The sequence below is a fragment of the Lolium perenne genome, chromosome 2 (assembly GCF_019359855.2).
Source record: "Lolium perenne isolate Kyuss_39 chromosome 2, Kyuss_2.0, whole genome shotgun sequence".
NCBI lineage: Eukaryota > Viridiplantae > Streptophyta > Magnoliopsida > Poales > Poaceae > Lolium > Lolium perenne.
The window spans coordinates 30,677,993-30,695,063 of record NC_067245.2 but is presented as its reverse complement, the minus strand read 5'-3'; the positions used below and the strand labels follow the sequence as shown (position 1 = coordinate 30,695,063).

Sequence of the window (17,071 nt, the reverse complement as noted above, 5' to 3'; positions counted from 1 at the left end):
ATGAAAACCATCTTAGAAGCCGATCTCATCGGCTCTTTCACGAAGACCCGTTCACATGGCATCAGATGGAAAGGGTTCTCCCCTGAAGGTGCCCTCGATGAAGTAGACCTCTCTACCTCTTCAGAAGAACGCACCAGAGCTCTACGTCAGGAGATTAATTACATGGTAGCTCATTCCCTACACCGCCATTCTGAGAGCTTGGTGAACGCTTTTGAGCGCGTTGCGGTCCGAGTGGTGCAAGAGATCATGAAGCATCAGTACTCTCCGTCAGGACCTACCCTGGGAACTCACCAGGGAGAGATACCACTCCAGATTAGACCGCCACTGCCATTCGCGCTCGCAGCACCAGAACCGCCGGGTGCACCGGCGTACGTTGTCTACAAGGTTGGAGGCGATCCTAGCGATTGCCAATTCCTATATGAGCCGCCCAAGGAAATCCCGCATGGGTACGTGTGCACATACGTGCCGGACTGCAATGCCTTGGCGCGCACAAGCCAGATCGCACCAACAGGGATCTCTGGAGTAGATGCTGACAAACAAGCATGGCTGGCTAAATATGCTACTGGAACGAGTCATGAAGGTTCGGTCCCTACAGCTAATACCATGGAGCAGATCAGCACTATCTTGAGAGACCAGTTCGGCATCTTGCCGAAGAGGAAAGCAATCGGCTATTCCAAGCCGTACCCCGACGAGTACGATCTGATCCCGCTGCCACCCAAATATCGGCTCCCTGAATTCTCAAAATTCAATGGAGCGGAAGGAGCTAGCTCCATAGAGCACGTAAGCCGATATTTGGCATAGCTGGGCTTGATTTCAGTGTCAGTCTAAGTCATCGCACGCGCTTCCCGCACGCGGACTGGGACAATAGCCTTGTACTTATAGAGGCGAGGCAGGTTAGTGAGGCTTGTTTGAAACTCGAGGGAAGAGAGGTAGGGCGGGAAAGAGCCTAATTTCAGATCTCCTTGTTGATCGTAGAGATAATAGAAATATGGAGGGGCGGTGTAGATGCAGCAAAGGCCGTGGATCGCTGACATGGACATATCAGAGATCGCGTGAGAGACATGTCTAATAAATATAGTATATAATGATTCCAATCGGTGTGCCGTCCTCTTCTCTCGATGGATGCATGGCGTGGGTGACAGTAGTTAATTAGGATGCTGCATGTATGCTGGGATTCGCCGTTAAATTTATCACACACTCCATTACCAACCAATCAGCTAGCAAAAACCGGTTGATATCCCGATTTTATAGCATAGGAATTGAATCACTCCTGATTGTCTCAGCATTTTTTTCCTTTGTATACGAGCTCAACTGCATGCTTTCCTTGCATGCTGGATCGCATGGTATGAATGAGATTTGGGCTAGCTTCAGGTACCAAGCTCATGCTATAATTGCGACTTGCAGGCATGTCAGCCGGACAAGGAAGAAGACAGACATGTGGGTTCTGGCCGTATATATATGGGTCCTGATCTAGATAATTAGTTCTCATGGTGTTTTTCCCGCAAAAAAAAGTTCTCACGGTGTTTTGCAAGTCATCTAGTTATAAACTAGCTGCCAAGCTTGGAACACCAATGTGATATGAACTACTAGTAGATCCATAAGGCAGAAAGGCTAACTCAGCTCCTTGCCTAAATGGCAACGTTGAAATACATAACATTTGAATATTATTTTCTTTATTATTGTGCTCTTCAATTGTGCAATCGCAAAACTTGTGTGCACATTCCACAGATTTTTGAACAACTCAAATATATCTCTTAACCATCAGGACTACAACAAGGCAAACCACAAATTCTCAAGCCAACATTCCTCATTTCACACATTGTCCAACAACAAGTTGTACAAAAATTAAAGAAATCCTAATCTTTGTGGAGCAAGAAGAAACCCAAGAATGTCGCCAAAGATTTCAAACTTTACTCGCATCTTTTAGTGCAAAACATAGATACACGGTTGAGTGACCACAGTACATGAAAGTTAAACCTGATCGATAGCACTGCAAATCCCCGCCAAAATGGGTAATCAAAACATACACTTTTGCTAGCAAGTTCATTCTGTGCAGATTGATATCTAGTCTAGCTAGAGAGGTCCAAGGTGAAGACCTAATATAATGCTAGCTGCTCCCAGGTCAGGCACTTCAACTAGAACCCATGAGCTAGACTTCCTTCAGTCTTTTGACCATAAGCTCACTAGTACCAAACCCACGACAATATCAGTCAGAGAAACATGTCCAGCCAGCCGGGTCCCATGGCGATGGCTCCCTTCCTCCTGGCTACCTCCATCTCGATCTGGAGAAGGATTTTAACAGGAAAATGAAGTGAGTAGCCAAACAAGGTATACCAAAGCAAAGTTTGGGATAAAGAAAGAAAATGTGTGATCTGATGCGAGATTGTGACCATCCAATACTCACAAGTATAACACAAATATTCGGTTGTTTCATGCTAGCCATGGCAACTCAGTTCATTTTTCTTTCATGTATTGAGAGAAAAAAAATCCTGCATCAGGATTTGTACAGCTTCAAATAGTTATGCTGACAATTAATATCATTACCTTCTACTGTCATGTTGAAACAATAGTTAACATGCAGGTTGCTACTATATATTCTTCTTTATCAAGAAGCATCAGCAACGAAAAGGAAAGGAGGTCATATCTGACTACAAATGGACAAATGATTCTAACTATGACAGTGCAATGATACTGATCAGGCTACATGTTAATTTCTCTGCTATGGATGCTGATCAGGTTTCATCTAGTAAAGGAAATAATGTGCAAGAAATAATCCTACTTTCCGCCCAAGACCTCAATTTATGCCGAACTCATGCTAGTCCGGAAATAAGCATCGCACAACAAGACAACCTAACCAGTACTAATTGCATATGTCAGGGTTCGTTATTGATCGGATCAACTAACTATGTGCATGATCCAAATGCATACTTTCACTGGCTATTGTTCATGTAGATAAAATTCATATATAATGGTTTGTCTAATTAAATAAAGCTTTGTTTAATTACTCTTCAATTATTATGGGTAAAAAATCTGAAACAAGTCCTTACTAATTTATTCAGAGTGCAATACAATATTTGGGACTGCTGAAGTCAAGAAAAACCCAACCAATTCCATATGATCAAAAATGAAGTTAACCAAACTAGTACGTGATCAAGAACAAAGCAAAGTGTTGAAGGATGCAAGCCAGACCAGCAGTAGTCAGCACTCACCTGTGATAGAGAAGGCTGGCCCAACTAACATCTTCCAGATACAACACAATTCTTCAGAGCGAAGTGTTGTCAAAAAGATGGCAGGACTTCAGTGCTTAATTAGACCAGGAAAAGAGATGCAGACTTGGACCATTACTTTTCCATATGCGAAAAAAGCTTATTAAGTGGCAGTGATGGTTTTTGAAGTTGTAAGACATCTAGTATGGTTGTCACACATAATGGTACATTTGTGTCATTTGGACAGTACATTTATAACTATAAGCATACTTGCTAGCTACAATGTTTATATTGCAGACCTGTAAGATATGTATGCCAAGAAAGGTATACAAAATTTTGATGTCTAAAACAAAGAACAAAGTCATCGTAGAGTATGATCTCTGAGTACAAATTCAAGGAATTAACTTAGTGAACTGCCTTGATAAAAACATCACTTATATTTCAGCAAAAGGAGATAAGACATCAGAAGCAAGCACAACAAATGATCTAAGTTTACAAGTCATTTGGTGTTTGTGTTTCCCCAGAGAAAATATTTTTTTAACATCACCTTCAAATTTATAACGAGGTAGGCTTATTACAGAGTTTTAAATACCTGGCCAGAAAAATCCAAACTTTCCTAGGCCAGTTTGGCTTCTTTTTCTCTTTCATGCTCTCTTCTTAACAAAAGATTCCTCATCATCACCCTGATGGAAATCGAATGCACTGGTTATATGATTTTGTGCATAAACATATAAGGCATAACAGTGATAAAGATCACAACACTGGATTACAAAGGAGAACAATGTAGTAGGAAACATGGAGTTACACATTTAATGTCAAGAATATCAATGAATGGCCTGACAGTTCAGTGAACTCCAGGGATAACACGACTTACTTTTCTGTAAGTAGGACTCATTTTTTTATCCATGATGGAGTTCCACTCATCCAACAGATACTTTATCTCATCTTCGAAAACCCACCAGGCCTCCTTAGGCTACACTTCTCTCTTCCTCCCACTGTTGCACCAGGGTGCACTGCATCCACTTCTCCCTTGGTTTAGGTGAACTGGCAGTCCTTGTTTGCTTATGAAGGGTTAGTGTTCATGTATAAAATATTCCAGAGGACGTTCCTGTAGCTTCAGCAGGAACATCATAAATCTGTAAATTCAGTTAACCACATCATACAAGAAACTAAAAGTGCTATTTATTCTGAACAATAACACAATTCAAATTATCGTTCATTGTTGTATCCTATGTGGGCTAAGCAGCTATTATAAACAGTAATTCTCAACTGAGTGCTGCTAGAGTGAATATGGATGTGATAACACAACTAATTGAAGGAAAGATGTTGACCTTTCTTTACAATCATACGACTATTATTACAAATTACATGCCCAGAATCATAAAAAAGTGAACATTGTATGGTAAACATAATATAGGTTTGGTTCAATGTATCTTGTTAAAATTTTCTGAAAATAAATGGAATAAACATAGGTATGATATCATAAGCAATACCGTTTCAGTGGCAACACTTACCATCTTTGCCAAATCAAGCCCCTCAAATTCTCGAAATAATTTCTACATAGGATATATGATCATAATTTCGTAAAGTAATTAGAGAGGCAACAAGTAAATAAGAAGCATTTAAAATTTATGCGTGCATACAGGAACTATCACACAAGGAGACTACCTCTCAACATCATCCCTTAGGAGATTCGAAAATAACAATACGGGGCTACCCTGAAGGTACTAGATGCAGAGAAGTTACCATCAGCAGAAGTGCAAATCCTGACAATAATGGTATGGATTATACTTTTCAATATTTACTAAACAATTACAATACTAGATAAATCACCTTGGAAAGTTTATGCATGCCTATTTTTGCTTCATCAGCAGCTGAGCAACCCCAATGCAATCTGCATGACCTCCTTTCAAGAAAAAAAAATGCCATGAGAAGAGAACAGGCATACTTGTAACAAGCCAACGTTTCTTATGAAAATTACATGCTTCCATTATACTCTAATCACTCACTAACTCATCTAATCGATTAAATTGGCTACTAGAGTGAAAAAATACTACATCAGTAGTGTTACATCCCATTTGACCACACAGTAATCCAATCAGTAATCCAATATGATTTTACTAAGCCACATTCATACCAAGTAACACTAGAACAAGTACAACACAGTGGGAAACTGCGTCTACATATAGCAGATGCTACCACTAAAAGAATTGTGTAAATACGAGAAATACCAACACCTCGGAGAACCTAATTCTGCATGCTTATTTCTACACCCACGGGTACAAGCTACATGAGAGACATGTGATAGAGATAAAACTCTGCATCCATCGGAGTACAGACGAAAGACGCCATTAACATCAACATTTTAGTGGCAAGAATAGTCTGAAAGTATCGGACATCCCATTAAAACACATTGTTTCAGAGTAAAAACTCGGTTTCGCAGCAAATTTTGGGCACATATGTAACATATATCAATGGTCAAAGTAACTAGAAGAGTTAATACTAATGGAGGTTTCTCAGTAAGCATAAAAGGTAAGTGGATGGTACACAACACAATTGTAATGCTTGTGCTAGGTACAGGTAAAAAAAAAACATAAGCCTTCTACAGCTATATGGACACCTCAAGTGTCATTATAGATACACTGCAGAGACCGATCTATAATTCCTACATCATTACATCAGTAAGGACTTGTGAGAAAAAAAACATCTCAACGCAACCACATGACAAACATCTCAATACCAAGCTCACTATGAGCGCCCCAACACAGTTTGCGGTTTTTCTGTGTACATCAGGTTCTACTTAAATCTATCGATAATCGGTATAATTGTGTATCAATCCCCACACTGGCGATGAACTCACCTGGAACTTCTGATCTTCAGGTACTTACTCTGCTAAATCTGCTTATAATGCGCTGTTTGAAAGACCAACAATATCTCCTCACAACAGCTCCATCTGGGAATGTTGGGCCCCCTTGAAGTGCAAGGTGTTTGCTAGGTTAGCAACTTAGGATCTTTACTGGACTAATGAAAGATGCGTCATGGACTGAACAATGATGACACTTCTTTTCTCTTTGACCAAGAATCTAAATCCATCTCGCACCTATTAACACATTGCTCTTTCTCCCAGCAGATCTAGCATGATGTGTTTGCCTAGCTCAACATCCTCATCTGTATGCCAACGACTGATGAAGCCTTCAACACTTGGTCCGGTGCCACATCTTCCAATGTAGAACCCTCCCTTCAGAAAGGAATCAAATCTATCATTCTCCTGACTAGTTGGATGACCTGGAGATCGCGCAATGATATCATCTCCCAAAACATCGATCCTAGCCAACAAGAGCTTGTAAAAGACATCCTCATTGAATACAGGCTTTGGATGCTTGCTGGTGCCACAACACGTTGGCAGTTTCCTATCCACGCTCAGCCTCCTACTGAGCCTGGAAGGTTAACAAATGTTAGCCCTGTATAGTTGCCTTTATGGTCTTTTTTTGTAGCTTTGCTACGCGTTGCACTTCAATACACACAGAGAGTTCAAGATTTTTTTGTTGTATCCCTCAATTTGAACATAAAACAATGATTAAGATTGTGATTTTTCACACAGGATAAGAACAGAACCAAATTAAAGACTTTTATTAATTCTTTATCAACAACCCGCCGTTCTCACCACAAATACCTAGTTACGCAAAAATAAAAGGAAAATAGCTAATATGTAAAAGAAAAAAAATGTTGCTAATAAGTCACAAGGCCGAGAAGGGAGGAGATCGTGAGAAAATCGTGAAAAATTCTATATATATTGCAACGAATGCAAAATAGAGTACACTGAGCTGTTGCATACATCAAACAGACTCCCTATAGTTTTATAGTAGTAGAAGAGACATGTATACACAGCAGTACAACATCAAGATATTTATATAGGACACATAATTAAGCGTATATTCTCTCAGCAGTAGCTACCATTAGGCAACCAAAGTGCCAAATCAGTCTCTATGCATTAAGGGTAAAAACTATAGGAAAGAACTTTACAAAATAATAAGTGCTATCTTATTTGAGTACAAGGTGAAACAAAAAAAAAATACTACGGAACACATGTTGTTTAAAGTGTCAATTCAAATCTTCAATCAAAGTTGTGTCTATAGATGCACATAACCAGAATCCTAAATAAAATTAGGTCCACAAAAGAGGAAACAGGACAACAACATGGAGAACTAAATAAACGGAAAACATGGTGTGAAACCTTACAGCTAGATCCATTCGAAACAATGCCAAATCTCCTATTTGTTGATCTACTAGTGTTTTCGCACATGGTCTGGATCAAGAAATGATCATCTATTCCAAACCAACTAATGCCTTTATAGGTAATTCCAACTCATATATCATAACTTACATCAAAACAGTATCTCTGCAAGTAATTGACATATATTTATACGCATGTGAGAAATAACACCAAGAGATTACATCGGAAATAAGCAAGAAGCGCTTGTCTTCTAGGAGAACAACTTGCTTAGTAACACCACATGGGTGCTCCAAGTTGCACTAGATTAGAATATAAGGAGAATCTGAAATTTAGAAACTGTGTGTAAGCTAGCTTCGAATCCAACAAGCAAATCAGGTGCAGCGATCGCACCTAGAGAAAATCTAGAATAGTCTGTGAATCTATGACCGTCATCACTTGAGAACGAATCTCATAACCATAAAGATGGAATTTTTTCTACTCATACACGCAGACATCGTTCCTTATGTAAGTTGATTCCGAAGCTAAAATTAGAATCTGAACGTGCAGTGCAGAATATCATCTATCCTTACAAAGTTCCCTATAACAACAAGTAAATATTTAGAGTCTGAATTTTTCCATCCCGTTTGGCTGTTTCACAAAAAATATAGAAATATTTATCACATAACTCTTTACTCTTTCATAGCTATTCCTTGCATTTGGCAAGAACACACAGCGGATCACCATCTCCAGCAACCATACATAGCAAATCGGTAGGGTTGGCGAGGGATTACCTTGTCACCATGGGATGTGGTTCTGAATAAGACCTCCAAGAGCATCCATCCTTCTGTATACTTCTACATCCTCCCGGAACCAGACAATGTATGTCATGATTTGAAAGGTCTTCTTATCTGATAAGTTTCATATGAGTTGAAGTCATACCAAGATTAGCATTAAAGGCATCTTGAAAGATCGTAGTAACTTATAACTTGCATGTGGTAGCTGACTATTTTATTATCACAAAAGGGTGGTAAACATTTGTTTTGTAGATCAGACTAATTTTTATAAAAAAAAGTAACAAATTTAAAAGGTAAAATGGCAGCCAAATACAGTAATATATGTAAGATAACTGTCTCTCGAATGTGTACTAGCATTAATCTTTATAAGAGTCATGTGTAATAGGGCAAGCCTGGGGTATCATATTTTGATCAATCAATAAACACAACAATGTAAATAGGAAAAAAACATAATTTGTGATCAATGAGCACCGTTGTCATTACCATCAACATATTGTTAGTTTATAGTAATGTTAAATTTACTAACCAGTTAAATTAAAAAAACTAAAGATATATTTATTCTGAATGTTGTTACCTTAAAGGTAGCATATAAAACGGAATTGAAATGGAATCATTTTTTAGATATATTAAAGTATGGTATAAAAACATCAGGTCTAGAGGTAGACTAGATTATATCTGCATGCTATTACATAAAAAGAGTAGATAAAACATCTCTCAAATACAAAGAAAAGATAGAAAAGCAAGAGAGTATATTTCGAGTTATAATTAACTCTACATATACTCCCACCGGGAGAGCAATATAAGTCATATTTGACTCGATAAAATGTGCCATTCCAACAGCCGGAAAAGCACTCGACAATATATCCTCAGAACGCCAAAGTTGCGATCAATTTCTGAATGCCGCAAATTTGCGAAGGTAAGACCCCAGATCCGTTCTGCTGGGCGTGGCACCGCCGAAGACTGCGCTCTGCTACTTTTATCCGTATCAACAGATACGAAGAAAAATCCTAACGGACGCGTTAGGTACTCGATAAATTTGACTGGGACTCGACAGAATGGTAAGACCTTAAGCGGCACCTGTCGAAGTTTACACCAGTATCCCGGAATCATGTCCAGGGACGTGATTTCGAAGTAGGTTTTTGCGGATTGCCACTAGAGCAGTTAACTAGTACCTGATCCGTCAGATGAACTAGCCCCAACTACCAGTATCCCTGTACAATATAGAATTTTATGTGAAGAAATATAAAAAAGTTAAAGCTCTCGAGTAAAAATAAACAGTGGAGATTTTCCCTGACTCTACGATTCAAGCAAAATCTCGGGGGCTACTGACATAGGCATCCCAAATGGGCCTGCCGAAGATAGTACCCGGGGTTTACTGAAGGCCCAATACCCGAAGAATAAAGAAGATTCGGGAGCCCAAGATATATTAAGGAAAGTTAGAGTTGTAATAGGAAGTGTTATTTTAAATCTGGCGGGATGAGTTAGATACCGTCCCGGACTCTGTAACTTGTACAAAACGAAACCCCCGGCTCCGCCTCCTATATTAAGGAGGAGTCGAGGGACGAAGAGGCAATCGAATCATTATTACAAACCCTAGTTTTCATAATCATCGAGTACTTTTCGGCTGAAACCTTCGAGATCTACTTGCCCTCTACTTCTAACTAAACCCTAGCCTACAATCCATAGGCATTGACAAGTTGATACCTTGTCACTAGCTGCCATGAATATTTGGGATGCAGACGACCAAGAGCCGCTCTCTGGAATTAGTTTGGACGGCTGTGAACGCATCGAAGCTTCAAAAAACGGAGTGAGGCTGGTCTTATCCACCGGCCTCACAGTGTAGCAAGATCTAAGGCACTAGACGTACGTGGCAAGGCCGATCCCCACGATCGGCCCCAAAATATAAAAAGGGATAATCTTACCTCAAGCGCGTCACGTAGCCATAGTGAAGCACCAAGAAAGGGAACTTATTAGATGTAGTAGTGCAGCTTGTCGATGCCTTCGGTAAAGAACTTATTAGATGTCTAGAAAATTTCAAAAGAAGATGTCAAAGAAAGGGACTTTTACTCTCTTGCTTCCTAGCAGAAATTTCCCCCTCGTGTAGCATATTCTGTAGATACCTATGGAGATCTCAAAAATGGTATTCCCACCGATCCATAATATGTGTTCGAGTTTTAGTTTAAATTAGTGGTTTAATTTAAACTAAAACCTCAACAATTCTCTGGACGAATCAGAGGGAGTAATAGCAGGAAATTACTCAAACACGCAGGTGCCAGAGATGAAACCGGTCACACGAAGCAAGCAACACTAGACAGCAGACAAGCCAAGCCAAGCCATCAAACCCACTGGGTTGCACAGAAACCATTCAGTTAAGCTAGCATGGCTTGTCTGCGGCTCCAACTCCAAGCTCTTGCGGCCGTCTTGGCCCTGGTCGCAGCAAATGGCGTATCACAGGGCTTTGAGTTCCACGAGGCCACCGTGGAGGCCATCCACCTCGGCTTCACCAACGGCAGCCTCACCTCGACGGCGCTCGTCCAGTTCTACCTAGACCAGATCAGCCGCCTCAACCCGCTACTTCGTGCCATTATCGAGGTCAACCCGGACGCGCTCCGGCAGGCGGCGCGCGTCGATGCTCGGCGCGCGTCCTCTGGCGGCCGCCTGACCGGTGGGCTACATGGTATCCCCGTCCTTCTCAAGGACAACATCGCGACCCTTGACACGCTCAACACGACGGCCGGCTCCTTCGCTCTCCTCGGCTCCGTTGTCAAGCGGGACGCCGGCGTGGTGGTCCGGCTCCGGCAGGCCGGCGCCGTGGTGCTCGGCAAGGCCAACCCCTCCGAGTGGTCCAACTTCCGCACCGTCGACTCCAGGTGGAGCGCCCGCGGCGGCCAGTCGCTGGTAATCAGATTGGTACTTCCTTCCAAATGAAATTTGAGAAGTTGGTGAGCTTAAGATAACTGTGCAGAACCCGTACGTTCTGTCGTCCACCCCATGCGGGTCAAGCGCCGGGCCGGGCGTCGCGGCGGCGGCAAACATGGCGGCGGTGACGCTGGGCACGGAGACCGACGGCTCCATACTCTGCCCGTCATCGTGGAACTCCGTTGTCGGGATCAAGCCTACTGTCGGGCTCACCAGCCGGTCCGGGGTCATTCCCATCACCCCTAGGCAGGACACCGTCGGGTAACTCTTCTTACTCTTTCTTTGGAAATGTTCAAATATGGGCTGATGCTCTGATCCAACCATCGACCATGAAATGCAGACCGATGTGTCGGACGGTGTCGGACGCGGTGCAGGTGCTTGACACCATTGTCGGCTACGACGCGTTCGACGCCGCAGCCACCGGAGCAGCATCCAAGTACATCCCGGCTGGAGGGTACGTGCACTTCTTGAAGCAAGATGGGCTGAGAGGCAAGAGAATCGGCGTCCCAAATGGCTTCTTCCAAGGATACGGGGAGGCGGAACTGAGGGTGTACCAGCAGCACCTCGACGCAATGAGGTGATCGATCGACAAGTCGAAATTATTTCACTGACTTCAAATTATATACTATATAGTACATTCCGTGAACAACTGATTCTTGAATTTTGCCAAAGGAACTACGGGGCCGTGGTGATCGAGAACCTTGACGTGGCAGCCAATTTGACCGCTCTGGCGGTTGATATTGCTTCCAACGAGTTCATGGCAGTGCGGGCAGAGTTCAAGCTGAGTCTGAACGCGTACCTGGCAGATCTGAGCTCGGTCCGCTCGCTTGCAGACGTCATAGCTTTCAACAATGCAAATCCTGTCCAGGTAAGTTTACAAACGCAACTGAATCCAACATTTTCATCTCTTCACTTCTAAATGTAAGTTCAAACATTACAAAATCGGTATACTGTACCATTTATTCTCTACAAATGTACACTCTTCAAATTTCGTTTGAACTTCTAAACATGTTGCGGCAGGAGAGGCTGAAAGATTTCGGACAGCGCAATCTTATCGCAGCGGAAAACACACATGGCATTGGATCTGTGGAGAGAGCTGCGATTCGACGGCTGGAGGAGCTGTCCGCTAATGGGCTTGAGAGGCTGATGAAGGAGCAGCAGCTGGACGCGATCGTGACGCCCAACAGCAGCGCCTCCAGCCTTCGCGCCATCGGCGGCCACCCCGGCATAGTTGTGCCCGCGGGGTATGGCGAGCAGGGAGTCCCATTCGGCATATGCTTCAGCGGGCTGCAGGGGTACGAACCCAGGCTGATCGAGATTGCTTATGCCTTCGAGCAAGCTACCAACGTGAGAAGGCCACCGATGTTCAAGCCCTAGCTAGAACGCACAATCATCAAAGACCGAGATAGTTAAACGTCACTACTTTCTTCAGAGTAGTGAACCCCCTTTTACCCGTGAAAGCGCTACTTCTTGGGCCAGTAATGAACAGAGCATGAATTCCACCATCATATATATACACCAATACACCATAGTGTAAACTCGTGAAATAGTAACGTAGATGAGTACAGAATATCGTCGCCAGACCCATAACGACTAAACAAACTTGATACCTATGGACGATTAGGATCTACTAGTAAAGCAGAAAGATGCACGCCCATAAAGGCTTACATTGCTATTGACGATTAGTCTCTACCAATAGTAAAAGAAGCAATTCTGCTTAAACTTCCTCTATCCTCTGAAAACTTGTTTCAGTTGGGATGACTCACAACCATCAGCAAAATTGGCACTGTAGTTGCTCCATGTCTTCTTAGCTTTGTCTGCAAATAACCCAACCCAAACTTTGATCAGGTTACCACATAAAGGAATATTGTCGTGTCAACATTACCATCCAATGCTATTGTCTCAAGTACTGTGGAGCTACTGTCTGTGATGTTCGTTTTCAAGCAATGGAAGTAACTTGCATCTTGTGAGGAATTATAGAATTCACGTTTTCCTTCCTTTCAAAAAGTCCACTTATTTTTAGTACATTATGATGAAAGCAACTAATACAACAGGGCAGAACTGCAAGAGTTGAAAAGGTAAACTAGGCCATTGCAAGAACTTGAAAACTTTCACTGGTTTAAATGTTGAAATTCTTAACCAACAGAGTTTTACTTTTTAAAAGAGGTTGATTACAACAGTTGGTATGCGGCAAACATGTTCTGTACATCTCACAAGTTGCACAGATACAACGATGACAAGGGACAATGGAATTTACAAAATTAATACTGTATTAGTTTATCTCATATAAGTGCATGATGTTTATCATATCACTAAAATAAAGGCATGCGGTAGAACATGCGTCCATTGGGAGATAGCCACACAATTAATGATCAATGTTAATCCCAATGTTTGCCATGAAAGGACAGGAAATAGAAAAATCGTCACTGGTTTAGCATATAACAGTACGTATACTCCATGTTAACAAATACCGCTAGGACTATTAGTTCCCGGCCCTTCCCATGTCGGCACGTACTATCAACTTCAGTCGGCAAACTAACAACACCGCAAGGACTACTTTCATGTTATTGGTACGCTAATGTACTCACAGTAAAGAGTAAACACATTAACTGAAAAAGAAAAAACATATTGCTGACAGGCACATGGGAAGGGGAGCTAATAGTATATACTGATATACCTCACCTCAACAATCTGTGACTCCTATCCGACTGGTTCTTCCTCCGGGCGCTAGGTCCAAAATCTGAAATGATGACAATGCAAAATATCGCGTGGAAGCCAAATAACCCCACATCGATGATCATGGAACCAATCTTTTCTCCCTGCGATGTGGATCCCTCCACAGGTGGCGACATCAATGCTACCAGACAACCAGTGACAAATAGCAGCAAGCAGGCCCCTCCAAGAGCCGCGGTGCGGGAGGATATATTTAACTCCTGAATGGTCTCCCGAAGTATTTTCCAAATGACACTCTGAGGAGCACAACACAAGGACGCCGACGGGCATGAACATGAGAACGGTTCCGATGAATTGACATGGAAGTAACACTACACTACTCGCCCGAACAACTTGAGATATGTCTGGAAACGAACGATGCACATGTAAAATTTAACTATGCAATAGTAGTCTAGTAGAGCTCAGCACTAGCATATCTACTTCTGTAAATATCACAGGGAGTTATTTCGATCGTACCTTCCTGAAGTCAAGAACCAAATCAATGAAATCACAGACAATGTCGGCCAGGAAGAGCAGGATGTGTCCGCACAGCAGCAAGCCTATATGAGCGAAGAAGAAAAAAATCATGCAGAAGCAGGCCTTCAGAGCCGCGCCCGTGAGCGCTTCAAGAAACACGAAGGGGGCGGAGCCCTCGCCCCAGACGCGGCGTGCCACGACCGCGGCGGCTGAACCAGCGGAGAGAAGCAACCCAATCGCGGAGCACAGGTAGGGCCGCGCATCGGCCGCGGCGCGCGCGAGAGCCAGCGTTGGGGCGAGAACGATCCTCGACAGGAGCGGGGCCGGGAGCGGTGGCGAGGGCATCAGCGCGTCGGCGGCGGCCATCGGCACTGGAAACCCTACCTCCTCGATTGGGCAATGAATACCTTACCGGGGCTGCTGGGTTTTGCTCGCCAAGATAGTCCACTTTTCATCCTTAACTTTAGAAAAAAGTCCACGTTTCGTCCTGATTTTTTTTGTTTCAAAGTAGACCCTAAATTTCCTAAATCGATCACTCTGGCGGTTTCAATGATGGGCTGTGCTACCCGGCGGCGCCGTACAAAAGTTGATCCGTGCGGCGGTTGGCATGCATGCAATTAATTAGTATTTTAAACATGTAATTATCTACTCACTCAAATACACATATGCAAGTAATTAATTAGTTGTCCATGTGATTAATTAAAGGACACATCCTCGCTCAAGACTTCAATTTTTGTGCATGCATGTGAAGCTCACGTCATGTAGATTCTTTTGATTTCCGATTTTTTAAAAAGTTTTATCTCTCAAACAGTTGATCCGATTGACAATTCATTTTCACCGTTAGCTTACTCGCGGCGAAATCTTCGAAAGTAAATCCCATATCGGTATATTCTGACAACTTATTTTTCTCGTCCGCAACTACCATATTATTATTACGTACTTGCCAGATTATCATTACTTAGTTGTCAGATTAGAAAATAAACTTCTTTGTCGCTATATTCTAGATAGTAGTCACATATTTTCCGTACGCGATATAGTTGCCACCAATTCCTAGATTATTTTAACATACTTGTAAGGTTACGCTGCTTAGTTATCGGATTGAAATAGCTTGTTTGTAGTTTGATGTACGTCGTTCTACATCGATATAATGCATGATACTAGTTTTTCTTGAACGATCTCATCTCATAGTTGATTGAACACGTTTCAAGGGTCACTCTCAAAATTGTGTAGATCATTTTGATGTATAAGAATATGTAATAAAACATCTATAACTAAGCATGGTAGCTACTCGATGCTAATCTGGCAACTGTGACAATGTAATCTGGCAACTAATAGGACGAGAAAAAAAATCTCAAAATGTAGCAACATGGGATCTAATTTCGAAGCCTTCGTCGAGACGAACTCGGCGGTGAAAACGGATCACTAATCAAATTAAATGTTTAGGAGATAAATCATTTTAAATTTTCGAATTTAACATTAATGCGATGATGTCAGCATTAGGTGTGAGACTGCTACATGCATGCATGTCATCAGTACTATAAGGGAAAAGGAGCAAAATCACACCGCCGCATGAGTGATAATATTGTGCGGTGCCTCTTTGTAGATTTTTCCTTCAGTGATTTAATGTCGATGTGCCGAACCGAGTTATCAAAAACCACATGTTACGCGATCTAAGCGGACCAAACCAAACCAAATCAGTGTTAGATAGTTGAACTGAACGTGCAAACGAAAAAACCTCCCTTAATCACTCTCGTGATTCTCGGGGAGTCTATCCTCGTGTCGTCTCTCTCCCACGCTCGCATTGCCCCCAGAAGCGCCGCAACACACATGACGTCATCGCCCCTTGCAACGCGTCATCGTATTTATTAGGTTGAAATGTTATCATCGTTATAGAGTTAATCCTAAATACATATTTTATATGTATTATGCTTTTAGTATATAATATCACTTTGGTGATATTTCGAAACAAAGGCACACGGTAGCATTCCGGCTATTGTTCACTTACACAATTAAAAGATTCGGACTAATTCCATTTTGGTTTGTAGTTCATATTGAATTAAAAAGATTCGAACTGTTTCGATATTAAAAAGAGGGAGTATTAATAATCAAAAAGCGCATGTTTGGTCTCAGATTAGGCCAAAGAAAGTCCGACGTTACGTCACAAAATAAGGCCAAGGCCCGGTCCAACCAAAAAGCCCGCAAGCCCGGTGGACTGGTGGTCCAGACATCTTCCTTAATGCATACATTTTAGCTATCCATTGTCTCATCCACAGGGCCAACATTTTTAGGCCCATGCCCGGGAACTTTGGGCCGGTCCTCAGGCTGGGCTGCTCATGCGCATGTCTAGTTGTTATCACCAGAATTTGACCGGATCAGAGGTGGGCCGCGATTAAGATGGGCTTGAAGAATATACACGAAAGATATATATATGAATCGGCCTTGTATACAAAGTTTGGGCTAGTTTACCAGTGTATCTGTAAATATAGTAGGATACGTGTCGGTTAGATAGAATTTGGCTCGTGCACGGTTGGGATTATTCCCACTTTAGAAAGTCTACGGACTATAAATATGTATCTAGGGTTATTGAGAAAAACAACAATCACGTTCACAACAAATCAATCTAGGCGCATCGCCACCCCTTGTTTCGAGGGTTTCTCCCGGGTAAGCAACATGCTGCCTTGCGATCTAGGCAGTATCAGTTTATTCGTTATTGGTGTTGCTCGTGCTGAAGCCTTTTTGATGGCGAGCAA

General features: G+C 42.2%; 2 protein-coding genes and 1 long non-coding RNA gene across 7 annotated transcripts; 1 reads left to right on the top strand and 2 right to left on the bottom strand.

Annotated features, from left to right (window-relative positions):
* Window positions 1-1,891: 1,891 nt before the first annotated feature.
* Window positions 1,892-6,507, bottom strand: LOC127331690 (uncharacterized). 5 transcript variants are annotated; one of them, XR_011751484.1, is made up of 5 exons: window positions 6,067-6,507; window positions 4,081-5,112; window positions 3,799-3,889; window positions 3,210-3,344; window positions 1,892-2,282 (listed from the first exon to the last, which is right to left on the bottom strand). It is a non-coding gene; the product is annotated as an uncharacterized lncRNA (long non-coding RNA). The 5 variants fall into 5 exon arrangements; XR_007869943.1 differs by lacking the exon at window positions 3,210-3,344; XR_011751485.1 differs by lacking the exons at window positions 1,892-2,282; window positions 3,210-3,344 and having other exon boundaries at window positions 3,694-3,889; window positions 4,081-4,972; window positions 5,040-5,112.
* A 4,066-nt stretch (window positions 6,508-10,573) lies between these two features.
* LOC127331687 (probable amidase At4g34880) lies at window positions 10,574-12,563 on the top strand. Its single transcript, XM_071825937.1, has 5 exons — window positions 10,574-11,111; window positions 11,179-11,393; window positions 11,473-11,709; window positions 11,805-12,000; window positions 12,153-12,563. The coding sequence occupies exons 1-5, from the start codon at window positions 10,593-10,595 to the stop codon at window positions 12,507-12,509; spliced, it is 1,524 nt and encodes a 507-aa protein (XP_071682038.1). The 5' UTR covers window positions 10,574-10,592; the 3' UTR covers window positions 12,510-12,563.
* A 57-nt stretch (window positions 12,564-12,620) lies between these two features.
* Window positions 12,621-14,720, bottom strand: LOC127331681 (uncharacterized). The gene is made up of 3 exons (XM_051357862.2): window positions 14,322-14,720; window positions 13,815-14,101; window positions 12,621-12,949 (listed from the first exon to the last, which is right to left on the bottom strand). The coding sequence occupies exons 1-3, from the start codon at window positions 14,685-14,687 to the stop codon at window positions 12,940-12,942; spliced, it is 663 nt and encodes a 220-aa protein (XP_051213822.1). The 5' UTR covers window positions 14,688-14,720; the 3' UTR covers window positions 12,621-12,939.
* Window positions 14,721-17,071: the final 2,351 nt, after the last annotated feature.

Bases quoted from the DNA above. Each gene is read 5' to 3' on its own strand.
- LOC127331687 (XM_071825937.1), top strand. From the start codon at position 10,593: ATGGCTTGTCTGCGGCTCCAACTCCAAGCTCTTGCGGCCGTCTTGGCC. The intron at 11,112-11,178 runs GTAATCAGATTG...ATAACTGTGCAG, and splicing joins CCCGCGGCGGCCAGTCGCTG to AACCCGTACGTTCTGTCGTC. The intron at 12,001-12,152 runs GTAAGTTTACAA...ATGTTGCGGCAG, and splicing joins ACAATGCAAATCCTGTCCAG to GAGAGGCTGAAAGATTTCGG.
- LOC127331681 (XM_051357862.2), bottom strand. From the start codon at position 14,687: ATGGCCGCCGCCGACGCGCTGATGCCCTCGCCACCGCTCCCGGCCCCG. The intron at 14,102-14,321 runs GTACGATCGAAA...TGTGCTCCTCAG, and splicing joins TGGTTCTTGACTTCAGGAAG to AGTGTCATTTGGAAAATACT.